Below are 19,554 nucleotides of genomic sequence, written 5' to 3'. Positions count from 1 at the left end.
TCAAACTGTATGTGAATGCCTAGAGTTCTGCATAAATTACCCTGCCTTGGTGTATTTTCATAGATCTAGCGTCTGCCTATGAAGGAAGACATGCACCTTTTGTCTCTCTGAGCTTGGTTTATCTCATTTAACATGGTTTTGGGGGGGCAATCCATTTCCCTACAAATGACAATAGTATTCTTTCTAATGGACATTCCGGTGTCTTTACAGTATCCTGGTCTGTGATGTTGTGGGTGAATAGATACTGTGTTTTTGCTAATGAATTAATCTATTTCTCATTGGTGTTATGAAGAGTATACATCTTCTCCAACCTTTAAAACTGAATGCATAGCTAGTACCAAAAAGCTCTAACTAAAACTCATAAGCAAAAGGTAGCTACAGGGACTTTTTCTGATATCTTTTATCTCCAATCAACACCAGAGGCTTTGCCAGTTGTTCCTAAATTCCCCCTCCAACCCCCATTGGTGAAACAAAGAATGTAAAATTGTGCAGATTTCACTATCCTCCCCTCCTCTCACTGTGAATGAACAGTCTAGTATTATAGGATGCTCAGTGTCCTAACCCTTCAGAATAACTCCCGTTTTTAAATATGAATATATTATGTGAATGACTAATTGATGTTCTTGTCACCAATCTCTCAAATATTATAGTTGGCTCCAAAAAATCACATTAGTGTCTACTAAAGTTTGCCAAGTTGCTGTTAGAGTGCCTAAAATGGTATTTCATATTATAAGTCTATGAGACCATTAACTTTTAGAGATCATGCCATTTGCCCCTAAAATGAACTTTTTTGTACTTGATTAGAGAAATATGCACACAGAATTAGAAATTTAAGATTGAATCATAGCTTTCACGTACTTCTTTGTTCCCAAGCTATCCAAAGATCTCTTATCATAAACTCAATTTTTCAACCTTTTCTAAATCTGAGCTTTCCTCTCGAGATATGCAAAACATTCTGCTGGTTTTTCAATCTGCAATGCCAGGAATTTGATTAAAGCCTTTGATAATTCTAAAGCTAAATGATTTCTGACAAAAATCTGCTGACTCAGAGATATCCTCAATTGGTAGTCGAAATAGAATCCTTCTCAATGTAGATTTCTTCATTATCATACATTTGCCATCATTTATCATTTCTGGCTACCTGCATTAACTGAAATAGTAATTTCATAGTTAACTATGAGCCTTGTGGCTCATTCCTGTAGTCCTAGCTATTGTGGAGGCTGAGAATGGAAGGATTAAAGCTCAAGGCCTCCATCATAAAACTATCCAGAAAAAAAAAAAAGATTGGAAGTAGCTCAACATCAGTACTACCAAAAATGATATTTGTGCATTTTAACCAGTTTCACAAAATTTAAGTCAACAAATCCTCTGCAGTAATTATGTTAATCAATTCTTAGGGTTTTATATCATTTAGATCTGTTTAACAAGTTATTTATTCTTAAAAGGTAAAAGAGTTCTGAAGAATAGTTCACATAATTTTGAATGTTTTGCCTTTGCAAACATAAGTCTTCTGTGTACTTCTTGATATATCACTTTTGCCTCCTAAATTTAACATACATTCAGCTTCTCTGCCTCATGATCCTGTCCTCCATTTCTTAACAAAATGTTTAACTCAAAGCAATAATCTCATAATATTTCATCTTCACATTAGGTACCATTTTCTACCTTGTCAATTACTGTTTAGGTAAAAATTACAGGAGATTCATTTATACTTTTAATGTGAATCTAGTTCACTTCACATTTGGTGTTGAATTTTCATACATGATTAATTAGACATGCTCATCTGATATCTGTAGAAATAGATGTTAAATAATTGCTAGAAACCAAAACCTGCCAGAGATCTCAAAGACAGCTAATCCTGTGCTCTTATAGGTGAATTGTGTTTCTCAAGTGTTTTTGCAAGTTGCTCAATCATCCAACAAGTTAGCAACAAAGTTGAAACCAACCCCCAATCCCCAGTTTCCTGATTCTAGGCCATTTCCACTGAGGACTGATAACATCCATGCCGCTCCAATTTTATGTTCATTAGACTTTCCTGAAAAGTCTAATTCTTCAGCCCTTAGCAAATATTATAGAAAATTTAAATGCAAATTTTAGTCTGTTAAGATCCAGTTAATATCCTAAGGAAAAACATTGGCAATCAGAGCCTCAGTTAAGACCTGACTTTGAGTCTGAACACTCACCTATAAGACAAAAATGACACTACGTGGAGAAGTGAAAAAAATGAATATCTTTATATTTTGGGCCAAAACTTCAGAGAAATAAATTCTCAACTTGTCTCCACCTTGCCTGTAGTAGTGTCACCATTTACACTGAAAAGGGAACAAAAGCCAGAAAATATGTATGTAAAGAACTCTTTCTCTTAGTGTCAGGATTTCTGGAATTGACTTATATTCATGTTCATAATGGAATTTTCCTATAGGGATCCAAACTTCCAGGCCCCTCTACCCTTCTTTCTAGTAAAATTAGTTTCTTTTTATGACTTTTTTTAAGATCCAAAAGCCATATTTGAAAATAATTATTTCTCCTTTGTATTCCAAGATGGGGAGCTTGGGATTTGGTGGTCTCACTCCTTGTTGGTCTCTCTGATGTCATCATATAAAATTAGTAATCCTTAGCTTCTAGTGGTGGAATATGCATCACGGTTAGAATGATTGGCCAGCATATGTGACACATCAGATCCCCAGCATCACAGAAAAATGAAACAAATTAGGATCCTCAAAATCTTGCTGAGATTGAGCCATTATTGAAGCATCCTTTTTAGAGCCCACTCCTTGTGTAATGAAATTGTGAAAGCTGTTGACTTCCTTCCCTGTCATTTCCTCAATCTTACTTGAATGGAGAATAATAAGTAGACAGGCCATAATCTGATAAAACTAGAAATGTATACTTCCATCCAGATGACAAGTTAATTTTTAACTTCTATACATTTAATACTTTCTGTCAACTGGCACAAGTACGTGAATGGTATTGTATCAAAATGAATATCATGTTCTATAGCATAGAAATACTTGTTAACAAGATATGGTAAACTACCCAGCAAAAGCAAATATTTTTATACAAAAATCTAATGTGTATTAACAGCATTAAAGGTTTTGCTTAAAAGGTGGAAATAACAAATAAAAAGATTAAGATATTTCCAATGCTTTGGAAATAGCTAAATATTGCTTATTGATTCTTTAAATTCAGCTTGGCATTTTTTTGTTTTCTGTACACATCTGTTGAATTTTTAGTCCCTTCTCTAAAACCCTCAGGGTATTTTTGCTCTTCAATCTACAGAATCAGGGCAACCTCATTTCTCATCCTGTACCTTTCATTTCTTATTCTCATAATGTACTTCCTTTTTTCCCAAATGTCAAAAATTAACATTTGCAAGCAGGAAATTCTACCTAGCCTCAAATGCATGAGGATTAATACACTTAGAGAAATGACTATCTGAGTCATGTTTATAACTGAATTCAGGCATGGTTTAATGAAAGAACATCATTTTGTCTTTGAGGAATTATCTCAGTGATAAGCTTCTAAGAATCTTACTTTCCGTACTTATAAAATAAGGATTGGATTCAATAGGAACATAGGCTCCATGGTTTCCTCATTTCCCCAGGTAAGTCCTGGATGCATATTAACTATTAATTGCTTATTTTGAATCATGGAAGGAAAGGGGAAAACAAGATGATGAGTTAAAAGACTAAGGATGGACTAGTATAACATCAATATTCACAAGACATTATGTTGGAAATAAACTCTACAACCCGGGAGGGAGAAGTAGGGAAAGGAGAAGAAAATATAGGAAGAGTTAATAGTGTTCCAGAAGTAATGTAGCCACTATCTTATGACTGTAACTGTAACTCCTCTTTACACTACTATGATAATAAAAAAATAATTTAAAAAAGAAAAGAAAAAAATATTGAAAATGGACAATTCAAGATCAAAATACAGAAAATTCAATCATCCATTTGAACATTTAAAATCATATATACATATATTAGAATTATTGGTGGCATGGCTTAAAAGTGGAAAATAAGCCAGGCATGGTGGCTCATGCCTGTAATCCTAGCTACTCAGGAGGCTGAGATCTGAGGATCGCTATTCAAAGCCAGCCTGGTCACTAAAGATCCTGAGACTCTTATCTCCAATTAACCACTAGAAAATGGGAAGTGGTCCTGTGGCTCAAGAGGTAGGGAAGCAGCCTTGAGCTAAGAGCTCAGGGACAGTGCTCGGGCCCAAAGTCCAGGCCCCAGGACTGACCTAAAAAAAGTTAAAAATAAAAACTTAGCATAGCAATATAATCCAATAATAATATTGCCCAGAAAGTTGTTGGCTTGCAACTTTATCTTTTCTTTCCTGATGCATGCCTATACTCAAGCTTTGAATAAATATGCATTTCCAAAAGGCCAGCAGAGGTCGAATTATGGTATATTTCCTTTCATAGTATAGCTGTGGTATAATTATCATTTTTAATTATAAAATCACAACAAACATGAGATGGTAAGCATTATGATAAACCTAATCACCTTACATTTATATACAAACTAACTAAAGAAGGTTATAATTAGGGGAGAAAGCCAAAGGTATATCCATCTAATGTACTGTTTATCACAATGAATACCACAAAGTATAATCATGTTTTGAGGGGTGATCCAAAGGGGACACAAGATGGAGGCAGGAAGATAGAACAAATTCAGACATTGTATTCAATGTATCCTATGCAAAAAAAAAACACTGAACTATCTAACTTGAGGATAGGGATGGGAAAGGGAGAGAGAAGGACATAGTGACATTGACTAAGAAGTACGGTAGTCATAATCTGACATAGAGTTGTAACTCCTTTGTATAAACTATGTAATAATAGTATAATTATTATAATACAATTTTATAAACACTATTCAGAACCTGAAAGATGAGCTAAGGTAGTATAAGTAGAAGAAAGTGATGGAGAAGTTAGGAATAAATAGTACTTTAATGAAACATTAAAAAAATCAGATTTAGCAGAGCCAGGAATTGAAAGCTAAAAATCACTGAGAACACCAAACATTCCTACCATCACACTCTCCTATTGTAGATTAAAAGTAAGTTGTAGGGCTGGGAGTTTGGCCTTGTGGTAGAGTGCTTGCCTAGCATGCACAAAGACCAGGGCTCGATTCCTCGGTACCACATACATAGAAAAAAGCTGGAAATGGTGCTGAGGCTCAAGTGGTAGAGCTCTAGCATTGAGAAAGTGCAAGAACAGTGCTCAGGCCCTGAGCTCAAGCCAACGACTGGCAAAAAAAAAAAGTAAGTTGTATACTTACTATTTTATGGGAAGGTTTCAAATTTTAAATAGTATTTATAAATCTTAGTTACTAACATAGTAAGTTCAATATTAAATTTTCAACAACACTTAAGGGTTGATGTATATGCCTGTGGGGAATTCCACAACAATTATGTAGTATAAACAGCAGCACTTTATTTTCTTACAGTAGATGAAATACATGTTCTAGATGCTAGTAAATTTAGGGCATATAGAGTGGAATTTATTTTTCTTTATTGCCAGTCCTGAGGCTTGAACTCAGGGCCTGAGCACTGTCCTTGGGTTTTTTCCTCAATGCTAGTACTCTGCCACTTGAGCCACAGCACCATTTCTGGCTTTTTCTATGTATGTGGTACCAAGAAATCAAACCCGAGTCTTTGTGCATTCTAGGCAAGCACTCTACCACTAGGCCAAACTCTCGGCCCCGGGAATTTAATTTTTTAACTATGAAAAATATTACTGGAATAATAATGTAGCTAATATCAGATTACATCATATATACTCTAAAAAATTTAAACATATTGTTATACAACAATCAATGAAGTCCATGTTCATATATCTTTTCACTTAAGGTTCTGGAAGAACCTTTGGCAATGCCAAAGGAACAGGGAATAGGTACAGAAGACTACTCTCTAAATTCTTGATACAAATTGTCTTCTAAGTTTACAGGTTCAGGGAAGATTCCAGGAAGCTCAAGGAAACATAGTGGCTGAAAGGTTTTAAAAGCCAGGAAAGGAATCTAGCTGATAATGACTTCTGCAAAAAGCTAGAATTTGGAGAACTTTTGAGTACAGTCTACTTCAGTGGGTTGGGTTCAATGCTTTGTGCTTCTCATTAAAATCCCAAAATGACTTTGATTGCAGATTAAGAAGAAAACTAAGTTCCAATTTATAAGACTAAATTATGTATTCGAAGATCAAGAGAAAAACTGAACTCTAAGACTGTGATCCAATTTTTAAACAATGAAGTAAAAAATTCAATCCTTTACAAGTGTGAAATAATCAGCCTGTAACTTCACTATCTAATCACATATAAATAGGCACTCTAAGGGAAATATTTAAGAAATCAAAGACCAAACAAAACTCATTAAATTACCATGATATTAGAAGTATCTACAAACAAAGAATTGAATTTCTAGATGAAGGGGGTAAGACCAGTAGAAACTAATCCTTAGTTGATCTGGATGCTACATTTCACAAAGACTTTGTATTAAAAAAATTATAAAGATGATCATGATCAAAGATGATCAAAGTGAGTGCTCAGATGAACTCAACAGAGAAAAAACTGATACAAAAGAACTCAGTGGGAAAAAAAATACTTTTCTGTGCTGGGAATTTGGCTTAGTGGTAGAGTGTTTGCCTAGCATGTAAGCCCTGGGTTTGATTATTCAGTATCAAATAAACAGAAAAAGATAGAAGTGGTGCTGTGGCTCAAGTCATACAGTGCTAGCCTTGAGCAAAGGGACAGTGCCCAGGTCCTGAGTTCAAGCCACAAGACTGGAAAAGAGAGAGGGAGGGAGAGAAAATATAAAGAAGGAAAGAAAGAAAGAAAAAGAAAGGGAGAAAGGAGAGAGAAAGGAAGGAAGGAAGGAAGGAAGGAAGGAAGGAAGGAAGGAAGGAAGGAAGGAAGGAAGGAAGGAAGGAAGGAAGGAAGAAGTGCTTCTCTCTTTCCTTAAACATTAGGAAATTACACAATGAAATTCTAATCACAGCCTTAGGATAGCTAGAATGTAAGTTACAACACAAAATATTGGCAAGGAGGTACATTGCCAAGAGACATGTAAAACAATACAGTAGAACCACTTTGGGAGGAAAACTGTATACTTTCTTATAATGTAAAAGCATATACCTAGGATCCAGAATTTCTGTTCTCAGGTATTCATACAAAACAAGCAAAAAATGTAAGCCCATAAAATCTTAACAGAAACAGTTCAAATATCTACCATCATATGAATGGATCAACTAAGTATAACCAATGTCATAATACAATGGAATATTGTTATTTTAAAAAGAAACAGAGAATGCAGTATTGCACAACATGAATGTGAAAGATGTTGTTTGCAAGAGACCAGACACACAAAAAGCAAATGCTGCAAAATTCCTTTAACAAGAAACTGAAGAATAGACACATTATTCTCATGATGATAAAATCAGAATATTTGAGTATGGGGTTAGACAAAATGTATTAGTAGTGAAACAATGAAACTTTCTGGGATGATAAAAAAATGCCATATCAGGTCAGGAGTTTGGCTTAGTGGTAGAGTGCCTGCCTAGCATGCATAAAGACCTGAGTTTGATTCCATTGCATACACAGAAAAAGATAGAAGTGGTGCTTTGGCTCAAGTGGTAGCGCTCTAGTCTTGAGAAAAGCCCGATGACAATGCTCAGGCCCTGAGTTCAAGCCCCAGGACTGGCAAAAAGAAAAAAGAAATCTGTATCTTACTACAACTGATTTTTATTTGGTTCTATTCATCCATTGAAACTCACCATCATATATATATATGACATATATATATATCATAGCAAGGAATAAAATAGTGTAAAATGTATCTGTAGATTACACTCACTTCTACACTTTAAATTCCTTAGCACCATTAGATTATAATTATTCTCTATGAGAGAATATAATCTCTATGGAATGAAATACTATACATAGCAAATACTAACTATAGAAAGAACTGCAAATATGGAAAAAGGAATAAGAAAATTTCCTGTCTTACAAAACAAGGACTTGAGAAAGTGAAACTGCAAAGAGATTTTCTGTTCCTTATTAACATTCTGCTGCCATCAAGATTCAATGGAAAAGAATTCAAATTGGTACGCTCTTTTGGAATGGATTCTATTGTAATGGATTCTAGATAGAAGAGTAGACTACTTAGCATAGAACTTTATATTGTAAATGTATGCATTTATATTGTATTTTTATAGTCTTACAATTAAAAAGTAAATAGCATATTGAAAGTGAATATATTTAGATAGAAAAATATCATTATTATAGGTTATTATATGATTAAGAAGTAAACAACAAGGCAATAAGTGCTGTTTGTTAAAGCCGAGCTCATCCCTGGAGTCACCTAACCAGATTTTGAAATAAATCAACAATTTGAAATAGTAGAACAGTCTTGAGCCTCATTAATTAAAAAATAATCTTTGAGGTATTAACCTTGACAGACTATAGCTTAATGAAAAAAGGTTGCTTTTAAAGATTTTTTTAAATTATTATATCTCCAGATGTCATTGCCCAGCACATAGTAGGCTCTCCAATGAGTATTTTATGAATGAATAAATGAATGAATGAATATGAGATAACTCATTTTTACAAGCTAAAAAATAATTTTAGTTTTAAATGTGATGCAGAATTCCTTTACAGAATGTTGCACAGAGCAGGGCCAAGCATTTGTTTGAAGTATTTCATGATCTGTATTTGTTTTACTTGAAAATTGACTACTTTTTATTCTAAATTTTTACTGAAAATTTCCTGTAGATCAGACATTGTGCTCAGAGGAGGGTACATAAACATCATCAGAAATGGTCATAATTTAAAGCTGACAGTCTATTAAATACTAGCCATATATCTAGGAATTAGATAATTAAAAAGAAAGGGTACTACATAAACATGGAGATTAACAAATCGAACAACAGAAGGCAACACTGGTAGAAACTTGAAGCAAGGCAGGTAGTATTCAAACAATGGACAATGTCAACATTATTAGAATCAACATTATTGAATCTATTATTTAAATAACTTCTAGAAAGTTGTACAAAGAAGAGTATAATAAATTTGCTATATTAGATTCATACCGGTAAGTCTAATAAAGAAATCACAAAGTGTCCAAGCCAAAAAAAAAGAAAAGAAAAAAGGTGGGGTGGGGGGGAGAAGAACCTGAATTAGGACAGTAATAGTAATAGCATTCACAGATACAGATGCCAGGCTCATTTCAAAGATCCAATAAACTTTTCTAACTACTTATGTTTACAGTTAATTCCCATTTATTACAGTTAGAAGGAAAGAGTACTCCAAGATTGCAAATATGGACAGTGTATTAAACAAGATTGCTGGTAACTGAAAAGAAAATTACAGGCATGAGAAGACAATCTCAACTTTGGTTAAATGTCACATCCAAAGTTCAAGAAAGCTTATAATTCAATATTTGAGAGGTACATAGAAAAAAAGATAGAATTTTAGGGTTATATGACATTCAAGAAAAATCATACAGAGATTGCAGTAGGTTGAAAATTGTCTGAAAAGAAATAGAAGCAGGGCACATGGCCTGCTCTTTCAAAAATGAGGTATAAACTGGACTTCATGCTAGTATATGAAGATTTATTATATTAGCATATATTCTTATACTGGTTGGAATAAAACTAAATCATCAAGGAGCTACATTTGAACCATAGACTCCTGGAGGTCAACTTACACTTAGGCAAATTAATTCCATGGCCTTTTGTAGAAGTAGATCCAATGGCATTATAGCTCATCTTTATTTTCACTGGGTTACATGGTATTGTCTTTAATGATTTTTCCAACCATCATTCCTTTTTACTCCATCTCAGCTCCCAGACACATGACCTTTTTTGCCAATCTCATTAAAGCTTGTGCTCATTTTCTCAAGATTCCTATCAATTGGGGTAATTGCTTCCTACACAAAACTCAGTCTCCTATTAACTGGCTCATTACCCTGAGTTAAAAGTTCAGAAACTTCTTCAAACTGAAATCACTGCAGTGTTCTGAAAAGAACACTACTTTTGAAGATGCTGACACATCCATGAACCAAGGTATTTTTTGGATCATATTTACTGATGTACATAACTAACTTAGCCTTGTCAAGCTCCTATTGGAGCTCCTATTTCTTCCCCTACTCTAGTAACAAATTTATTACTATCTAACTCATAATAATGGCTGTCACACACAAATAGTAGTAGAGGGCAAAATCAGTGTGTTGGTCACAGTTTTATCCATGTTGATAGTGCTAATGTGCTTCAGAAAAAAAAGAAGACTGTTAAAGTTTCTATAGTTCTCTCCTCAGCTAAAGACAATTGTGCTAATAAACACTTTTACTCCATGCTAACTAGTTTCATCTTTGCATTTTGTAGGCTTAACTCATTGACTATACAAAGTATTCAAGTTATACATCGCTTTATAGGTAAGAGTAAAATCTAAATAAAAGTAAAGTGAATAAATATCCCAGTAACTGGAACCATTGCCCTATCAAATAGTTATATTACAAATATTTGGGGGGAATACTTGTCATAGAAATTTCTCAGAACACACACACATATCTTCAAGGATCATACAGGGACTTCGGAATCCAGAAATACTATCCAGGAAAGTAAATACAATATATTTTCACTGAGACATGAGTAGTATGGATAGATTTTAATAAAGGAAAGAGCTACCATACCAATATGGAACAATCTGAAAAAGTTTTCATAAAGGAAATTTTTTATATACTTGCTCTTTGAACTGGATCTGCCAAGAAAGATGAGATGAAGATAAGCAACAAACAAAAAACAACAAAACAAAATTTTAAAAAGCACATGAGGAAGATGAGAAAGGCATTATAAGTAAAGGAATCAGTGATCCAAAGATGTATTAGATGTATTCAGCTGGCCTGAAAATAGCATGTTAGTGTCCTCTTTTGTGGGAAGTTATCCCCCAAGTAAGAAGCCGAAACATGAAGAGTTCACTATGCAATGAGAAGCCTTACCCACTCATGTGGAGAACTGATATAACTGTCCCTGACTGCCCTTGAAACAAATTCAAAATGTCAGCAGGCTGAGAGAGGCCATTATACAAGTGCATCCCCTGATCCTATAGTTGAGCTCACCAACTGATAACTACTTTTGATGTCTGCCAGAGTTTCAGGATTCTTGTACTACAAATGATCAATATTATTTTACATGATAATATTTTGGGGTGAATCATTGATACTTATTTTGATAGAGGTTAAAATGGGGAGAGAAGCAGTTAGGCTTCAGAATATATATCTTTTAAAATTTATTTTATGTTTTATTATCGGGGTAATGTATAGAGGGGATTACAGTTACATTCACCAGGTAGTAGGTACATTACTTCTCACACATTGATACCCCTTCTCATGTTTTTGTCCCCATTTCTCTCCTCCCACCCATTCCCAATCATTTTGTTTCCCCCCCTTCGCTTTCCTATTTCAAATACATGTATATACAGTATACCAGGTAACAAAGTCAGATACAGTAACAATATTAGATTAACCAAAAGGCAAAAAAAGAGAGAAGAGAAATAGCATAGTACAGTATGAACAACAATCAAACAAGATAAAGCTTATTTCCATATCCTAGAGACCCTTTCATTTAGTCTCATCCTATATGACCTTCTATGCCTAGGTTTTGAGCTATTGTAATTCTCTGCTAGGAGAGTGCTAAATGTGTGCTAATTATTACAAATGAGGAAAACTATTGAGCCTATGTTCCTTTGGGTCTGGCTTACTTCCCTTAATATGATTTTTTCCAAGTCTTTCCATTTTCTTACAAATGGGGTGATGTATTTTTACTTTTCTTAATATTAAAAAGGAAGTTAAATAAAAACTAAAATAGTTAAAAATGTCAAACCTTTTATCCAATGCAAAAAAAACATGTTATGCTCTTTAACAAATATTTCCAGCTTCATTTTCATCTGATACGATCTAACATATTGAGAGCCAAAAGAGATACTTTTCTTTCGCTTTTCTTTTCAAGTAAAACGCCCCCAAATAAGACCACCATATTCTCATTTTATTAGGCATCGCCCTGTAATTTCTGTTCATAATTATAATTATTTCTTTTGAAGTTTATACATCCCCGTCTCCTTGTTTGATCTGCCCTTTCACAGTGCTCATAGGGATGCTTCTTTCACCCATATTCTTTCACCCAATGTTCCTCTTGTGATCTGGACAGCAAGGAAGGCTTTGTTTGGGCAGAGCTAATCTTTCTCATTCAGATACAATCACATCATTTAAGCGCCATTCACATGTCTAAAATCATGACGTTTTCATTGCAACAATTTCCATACACTATGATGGAATCCACAACTGTAAAGTGGAGGTCATCCACAATGTGACAACATTCATCCCACAGTTTCTACCTGTTGAATATCTGAAACTCCTGGGCCCTCAGTACCACTTTAGAAGCTGATGCAGTCTCACAACAGTCTTCTCACCTTCTGGACAGAAGTAGGCAACACACTTCCCAGGCCCAGAGAAAGGAGAGACAACTGAGACAGAAGGGGGAAGAGGGGGAGGGGAAGAGATGGGGGAAGGGAGGGAGGTAGAACAGGTTGCCAAACCTGTCTGCTGCACAGATTCCAAATTAAAGTGAGGGCAGTCAGCTGTGCGGCCTTTAGAAGCTCTCTAGAGTTCTGAGGCAACCTACCTTGGACCACGGTCACTGCAAGGGCTATTAAGGACAGCTCTGTGTGTGTGTGTGTGTGTGTGTGTGTGTGTGTGTGTGTGTGTGTGTGTGTGTGTGTGTGTCCTAACTGTCCCCCACTTTCTATTGCTTTTCTTGAAACATCCTCACCCCTTTCCCTATTTTCTGTGTTCTTCATCCAGCAGCAAGCAGCCATGCAGGCATTTGCCATTGCTGGCCTGTGGACTAAATCAGGATTCCATAGCCTGACCTCTCCTGGCACCAAAGAAAGCATGTAAAGCTTCTGCCTCTGGAAGTTTAAAATCTCTGTGAAGTCATCTTTAAAGGGCCTCTAGCTATGGGAAACCTACGTAGGTGTGGTGAAGTGCAGCAGGGGGTCTTGTAGTGGGCCTTGATCGCGCTGTGCCAGGTGATAAACCACAGTGGGAGGAAAAGGCTGGACGACTGAATTAAACACAATCTCGCAAACTGGGAGCTGCAAAAGCTCCCTGCATCCCCACAGGCCTCACCACGGCGCCTGCGTAGAGAATCCGGGGAGGGGTGTGCAGAGGCTCCGAGGCCCCAGCTCTCATCTCCCCTTGGAACCCCGCCCCCTCCAGCTGCTCGCCTTCCCAAACAACCCGGTGCGCAGCCACTGCTGCCCTCCGATTGGCTCCCAGGCTTTTCCGTTTCCGCCCAACCCTCCACCGTTCACCAATCAACGTGCGCCCTTGTCGTAGGGTCCTCCTTCGAGGCCGTCGCTCGGGCTCCGCTGCCAGGCTCGGGCTGCTGCCTCCGCTGCTGCCTCCTCCTTCCCCACCTCCTCCGTCTGGGGAGCGTCTGCGGGGGCCTGAGGGGCGGCGGCGGCGGCGGCGGCGGCAGCGGCGGCGACATGGAGCCAGGAGCCGTCGGTCGAGGCGCTGCTCGCAGGCAGGGAGCCGGGCCTCCGAGCGCCCCGCAGCCCCGGGAGCAGGAGCGGAAGCTAGAGCAGGAGAAGCTCTCCGGAGTGGTGAAGAGCGTCCACCGACGGCTCCGTAAGAAGTATCGAGAAGGTAAACAGCGAGCGGGGCCTGGGGGCGGGGAGGCCCGGGCACCCCCTGACCCCCCTGTCACCTCTCCTCCCTCCTCTCCGACAGGCCACCATTGGAACCTAAGGGAGCTGCACGTCGGCCCGAGCCTGAGTGGCTCACCGAGGCCGGGTCCGAGCCCTGGGTCGGCGTCAGCGGCGAGCTCCTCCCGCCCCCTTTTCTTCCCCGGCCGCGGAGTGGGGCGGGGGAGCGCGGGGCCTGTGCGGGGCCTAGGTCCCAACTAGCTGCACGCTACTGATGCTCACCGGGGTGCTGAGAGTGCTGTCAGCACACACCCGCGCGTGCACACACTCACACTCACGGAAGGGAGGGGGGTCGCTCGCCAAGGTGAAACAGGTAAAATGCATTTGGGAGGAAGTCCAGTTGCCTGCCCCTGGCTCCCTTTTGCTTGCCCCATCAGTGGCTGCCTTCCCTCACTGGAGCTCAGACCCTCTTCCTAGTACGTCTGGCCACAGGCCAGGTCGAAGCTTTCTTCCCTTTGGCGTCCAGGGCTGCTAAGTCAGCAGGCCTTTTAGTAGCCTGCCCTTCACCTGGTTGCAAAGGGAAGGGAGGTGTGGGGAGTACAGCCAGACCTACACCCCAGATCCCACATCCCTCAAATGAGGGCGCTAAGCATTTATATGGATAAAGACTGGGATGGATCACTACAGTTCTGCCTGTTTAGTTTGGATTAGTCTTTAGCCACTAAACCCCCTGAAGACCCAGATAGAAGCCAGTGAAACCAGCAGTCAGTGGGCATCCCATCCATGCAAGATCATAAGCAAGGGAAGAAGCCTGCTGACTTTTGATTGTAACTGTGGAGTATTGATCGTCGAAGTCTACAGATATCCTGGGTCATACTAAGTATAAGCCTTTGTGAGATTTTTGATACCGGAAATTCTCAGTATTTTTATATGCTCAGGAGAAATTTCTTCTAAGATACTATTGTAAGTTAACTTTCAGTCTGCTCTCATTTAAGCTTAACTGCACGTAGGAAAATGTCAGCAGCCTTCTAGTGTTATACTTAGTTAATTTGTGATAAACAAAATTGTGACAGTGAAGGAACAAAGACTTGTGGGATCATGTTACTTAGACACACTTTTCAGTTACTGTAGAAAGTTCAAACTAAGTGTCTTTGTTCTTTTGAATGTAGTTGATGCATTTCATTTTTTAAAAAAACTATTCAAAGTGTCCTTCCTTAGACAACTCAAGCTTAGCTTTGAACAGAGGCTAGAATCATCTCCCAAATATGGCTGATAGTTATTGTTTAATAGGATCCAATAGGAGAGACTTGTCAAGCATAGTAAAGATAACTGAAAATCATTTCTTTAAAGAATGCTTTAAACTCCAACCATAATTCAATAAAATGAGTAGTTACCATAGCAACAATTGCATCATTCTTGATAGCCAAAGAATGCACTTACATAATGACATTCACTGTATATTTTTAAGTTTGGAGAAATGAAGAAATAAATGGACACTCTTCCCTTGATTTATTATGCAATTTTATACAGATTTAGTTAAGTGCATCTTTTTAAAGAAAGAAATGACTAATATGTAATTCTGTTTCCATTTTTACCCTTTTATAATAGTTTCATTGTTATTCATTATTCATTTATTCATAAAGGAATAGGTACCACTTAAATTAACACACTGCTAATGTGTCATCTTCTAGTCAAGTGCTGTTTATGCTTGCTTAGGCCCACATGTTTAAGCATGTCTTTAAGCAGGAATATTAGCCACTGAAATACTTATCTATGAGAACTGATAGTTGGAAAATAGCAGAGCTAGAGTAGATACATTGAATCCAAAAATGAATGATGTGGTGTACTTCTGGACAGGTTAAGTTCTGGCAATTTAAACATTTGAATGAGACTATTCTCCATTTTAATGCTCCTGGATTCTACTGATGATCTAGACTTCTCTAGGCTTTGGTGGGGTGATGCACAAGGCCCTACTAGTGAACTAGCAAAATAGACCATCCTGATGAGCATGTGCTTTCTGCCTTTATTTTTGGCATAGGCCTAATCTTAATTATAAAACAGCTAAAAACCGTGATTGTGCACATAATCCCAGAGAACAAATTTTTAGTGTTTTACTTTAAGGACCTGGTATTTGAATACTGATGGCCCCCAGCCAGTAAATGCATTTTATGTTTTTCCAAGTCAGCTGTTTTCATAGCTTAAATGGTGCTTATGTTTTCGATCAGCCTACAGAGATCTATTTTATCAGTAATATATGTGAACTGTAGTATGTATAACTATGCAAACTGTAATTCTTTTCTAACATTTTTTTTTTCTTTACTGAAAATACTAGCTTAGAATTTTGGAATGCATGACTGGAAGGATCCTTAGTTTTTACCATTGATTCCTACATGGCTCTTCAGCATGTTCACGTCTACACCTTTTAGAAAATTCCCACATTCTACTTAAGATTTAACAGTTTCCAGAATTCCTGTCAATAGGATCTTGAAATTGATCAGCCAGATTTATATAAAAGGATATAAGTTGATTTAACTGGATGATCTATGGGAGAGTTAGGATTTGGGGGAAGAGATAGTTGAAAAATATGTGGCAGAAAGAAGAAAGAAGAACAGAATTCTAAATAGTGAAGCCATTAATGAGAACTGGATAATGGGTAAAGAGTTATCCCTTTCTTTGTCTCGGGTATTGAAATAAAAAATGAAGCAGAAAAAAAGAAGAGAGATTTTCATGCAGTAATAAGAAAATTTTTCCTCATTGCCCCAGTATGTTTCTCCTACCTAATCTGTGTGATAGTGATAGTAGACTTGGGCTTGAGCAGCAGATAGCTTTATAAAAACTAGCAATTTGATTTAATGTATTCTTGCACCACAATTTCACTTTCTACTCCATTTTACTCTCTCTCCTGTGTCACTTCTTTCGTATCCTGTGCCAGTTTGAATAAGCATAAAGTGAAAATTGTAGATAAAGGTCAGTGTTTGAGACAATATTGTGTGTATAAAGTAGTAACTAAAAGAAAACCTTAGGGAGATACTTAGCAGTATACTTAGTATACTTAGTGATACTTAGTAGTATCACTACTACTTAGCAGTAGTAGTGATAAGAAGTGTCAGACATTTGTGTATGGGGAACAGTCTTAGGTGGGCAGTGATTCATGCCTTTAATCCTAGCTACTCAAGAGGCTGAGAGCCTGGGTACAAAAGTCTGAGAAACTCTTATCTCAACTAACAACCAGAAGATTGGAAGTGAGCTGTAGCTCAAAGTAATAGAGTGCTAGCATTGATCTGAAGAGCTCATAGACAGTGCCCAAGCCCAGAGTTCAAGCCCACAACCGACAGGAAAAAAGAAAAGAAAAAAGAAAATCTTTCCTATTGAATTTATATAAACTGAGGTGTTTCCTGCCCTTGCTGTTCAAAATTTTAAAATATGATCCCACATAGAGAAATTTTGAATTTATTTAAAAAAGCTTATTAATAAGCAGCTAGTTTTGCCTTCAAATGTGTACTTCATTGCTTAATAAAATGTGCCTGATAAGTACATCTCAAATTGAGATTTGAACTGTAGCCATGTGTATTTTCAGTTTCCAATACCTAATTTATTTTATAATTCATTTCATATGAATCTTATTCGTGTTATAGTTATTGGACCTAGTATGTTCTTTTTCCAAACTTCATGTAAAAATTGCCGGAAATGTAAAAATTGCCACAACTAAAAGCACAATTTTTATTCCATTTAATATTCAAAATATACTTCCTGAATATGTCTAAGAAGTTTTATCAACTATTTAGTTCCCATCTTTGCATAATATTCATTCATTTATTTATCCATACAATCAATGACAGTACTAGAAATTGAACATTGAGACCACTTGTTCAGTTTTTCCACTTACAGCTGGCACTCTACTGCTTGAGCCACACCCCTGCTTTTAGTCTCTTGCTGAATTAGTTAGAAAAATTTCTAAGATGTCTGCCTGAACTGGCTTGGAACTGTTGTGATCTTCACATTTCAGCCTCTTAAGTAGCTAGGATTAGAGGAGTGAGCCACCAGACTGTGTTTGGTAGTCTTATTGTTGTAAAGAAAGGATTAAAACATGTAACATAAATCCATTCTGTTTTTATTGAGATAAAACAGATCTCAGGCTGAGATCTGAGGATCCTGGTTCAAAGCCAGATGTGACATGAAAGTCTGTAAGTGTAGCTGTGCTCAAATAGTAAAGCAATAGCCTTGAGCAGAAAAAGTTCAGGGACAGGACCCAGGCTCTGAGTTCAAGCCCTAGACTGGCACAAAAGCAACAACTAAAAATAGCCGCAACAACAACAACAACAACAAAATACCAGGTTTTGAATTCAATATCCAGAGCTGAAAAAAAAAATCAATGCAGGTAACAATGATAATACTCTAAAAGTAGCAGTTAAGTAGGAAAGATTACTGATATGGTAGCAGAAGTGGAAAACATAGGCTAGCTTGGCTCTGTAAACTTAAGTCCAGAAAGAATTGATAGAACAAAGTTAAGAGTGGTAAAAAGATAATCTGCATTAGATGATAACTGCTTGTTGATTATTTAGATTCTTCTAACTAGTTTGAAAAAAAAGGTAACAGCAATATTAAAGTTAGATTGAGAAATACAGTTAGAGTTGACTGTTCTCGACCAAAGATCTGAAGCAAAGGAATTGTGGGGAGAAATGGAAACCTTTAAAATAGAAATAATATTAAACTAAATCTAGAATTGTAGAAAGATTAAATGTGGATATTGCCAGGTGCGGTGGCTACTGCCTATAATCCTAGCTACTCAGGAGGCTGAGATCTGAGGATCTTAGTTCAAAGCCAGACTGGACACTAAAAAATGTGAGACTCTTACCTCCAATTAACCACTAGAAAAACAGGAAGTAGGGCTGTGGCTCAAATTGAGATCTTAGACTTTTTAATCTGAACTTTTAAAAAACTTCATTAAGGGCCCTTCAATTCCCTGACCCCAAGAAACTTTAAGCAGATTCTTCTTGTCTTACTCTTTTTTTTAAGTGCTATTTTCTTTTTATGTTTTTCCCCAGTCATGCACATTCTGATCTGGCATCTGAATGACATTTTGATAGAATCTTTGCTGATATCAGCAAAGAAAAGTAAGGTAGTTACTCTCCACACAAAGTCTCTTTAACTTTCTTTTCTTTTTTTTTTTTTTTTGCCAGTCCTGGGCGTGAGCTCAGGGCCTGAGCACTGTCCTTGGATTTTCTCAAGGCTAGAGCTCTACCACTTGAGCCTCAGCACCATTCTGGCTTTTTTGTATGTATGTGGTACCGAGGAATCGAACACAGGCCTTTGTGCATGCTAGGCAAGCACTTTAACCACTAGGCCAAACTCCCAGCCCCTCTTTAACTTTCTTTGCCTTAGGAAACTGAACTTCAGTTGCAGAAGGGGAAAATAAAAACAAATGTTAATAAAAACACTAAAAGATAAAAGAGCATGGATGTACTCAATTCATAAAAGAACATAAGGATGTGAAATATGCCTTGGTTCCATAGAAGTATCATCTTTGGAACAGTGTAGAATACAGGCATTTGTATTATTTAAAAGCTCCATTGAGTATACCCTGGACACTAAAATAAATTGCTATAAGCTGCATTAGAAAGGAATCCAGAAGAAAAGACTGGTTAGGTGATATTTATACTAACCTGATTAGGAGTTGATAATGACAATAGCAGAGGTGATATTGAAAACTGAAAAACAACAAACAGTTTGAAGGTGACAATAAACAGTTTCAGTAAAAGTAAAGGAGAAGAGACAATGAGAATGTAAAGATTTCTTGATGGGAAAATGTAAATCATAGTTTTCAGTTTGGAAATGTATGTATGAATATG

At 37.1% G+C, this 19,554-nt stretch overlaps 1 protein-coding gene across 1 annotated transcript in view; it reads left to right on the top strand.

Moving 5' to 3' along the window:
- The first annotated feature begins 13,495 nt into the window (after positions 1-13,495).
- Samtor (S-adenosylmethionine sensor upstream of mTORC1) overlaps positions 13,496-19,554 on the top strand; it is a 32,273-nt gene continuing 26,214 nt past the window's right edge. Inside the window, exon 1 of the mRNA XM_090333179.1 lies at positions 13,496-13,706. Within this exon, the coding sequence (XP_090189305.1) occupies positions 13,547-13,706 (160 nt within the window). The 5' untranslated portion in view covers positions 13,496-13,546. The remainder of the gene's footprint in view (positions 13,707-19,554) is intronic.

This window comes from Megascapheus bottae, chromosome 5, assembly GCF_031878675.1.
Source record: "Megascapheus bottae isolate mThoBot1 chromosome 5, mThoBot2.hap1, whole genome shotgun sequence".
Lineage (NCBI taxonomy): Eukaryota > Metazoa > Chordata > Mammalia > Rodentia > Geomyidae > Megascapheus > Megascapheus bottae.
Note: the sequence above shows the minus strand (reverse complement) of the source record. Positions and strands in the feature narration are given on the sequence as shown.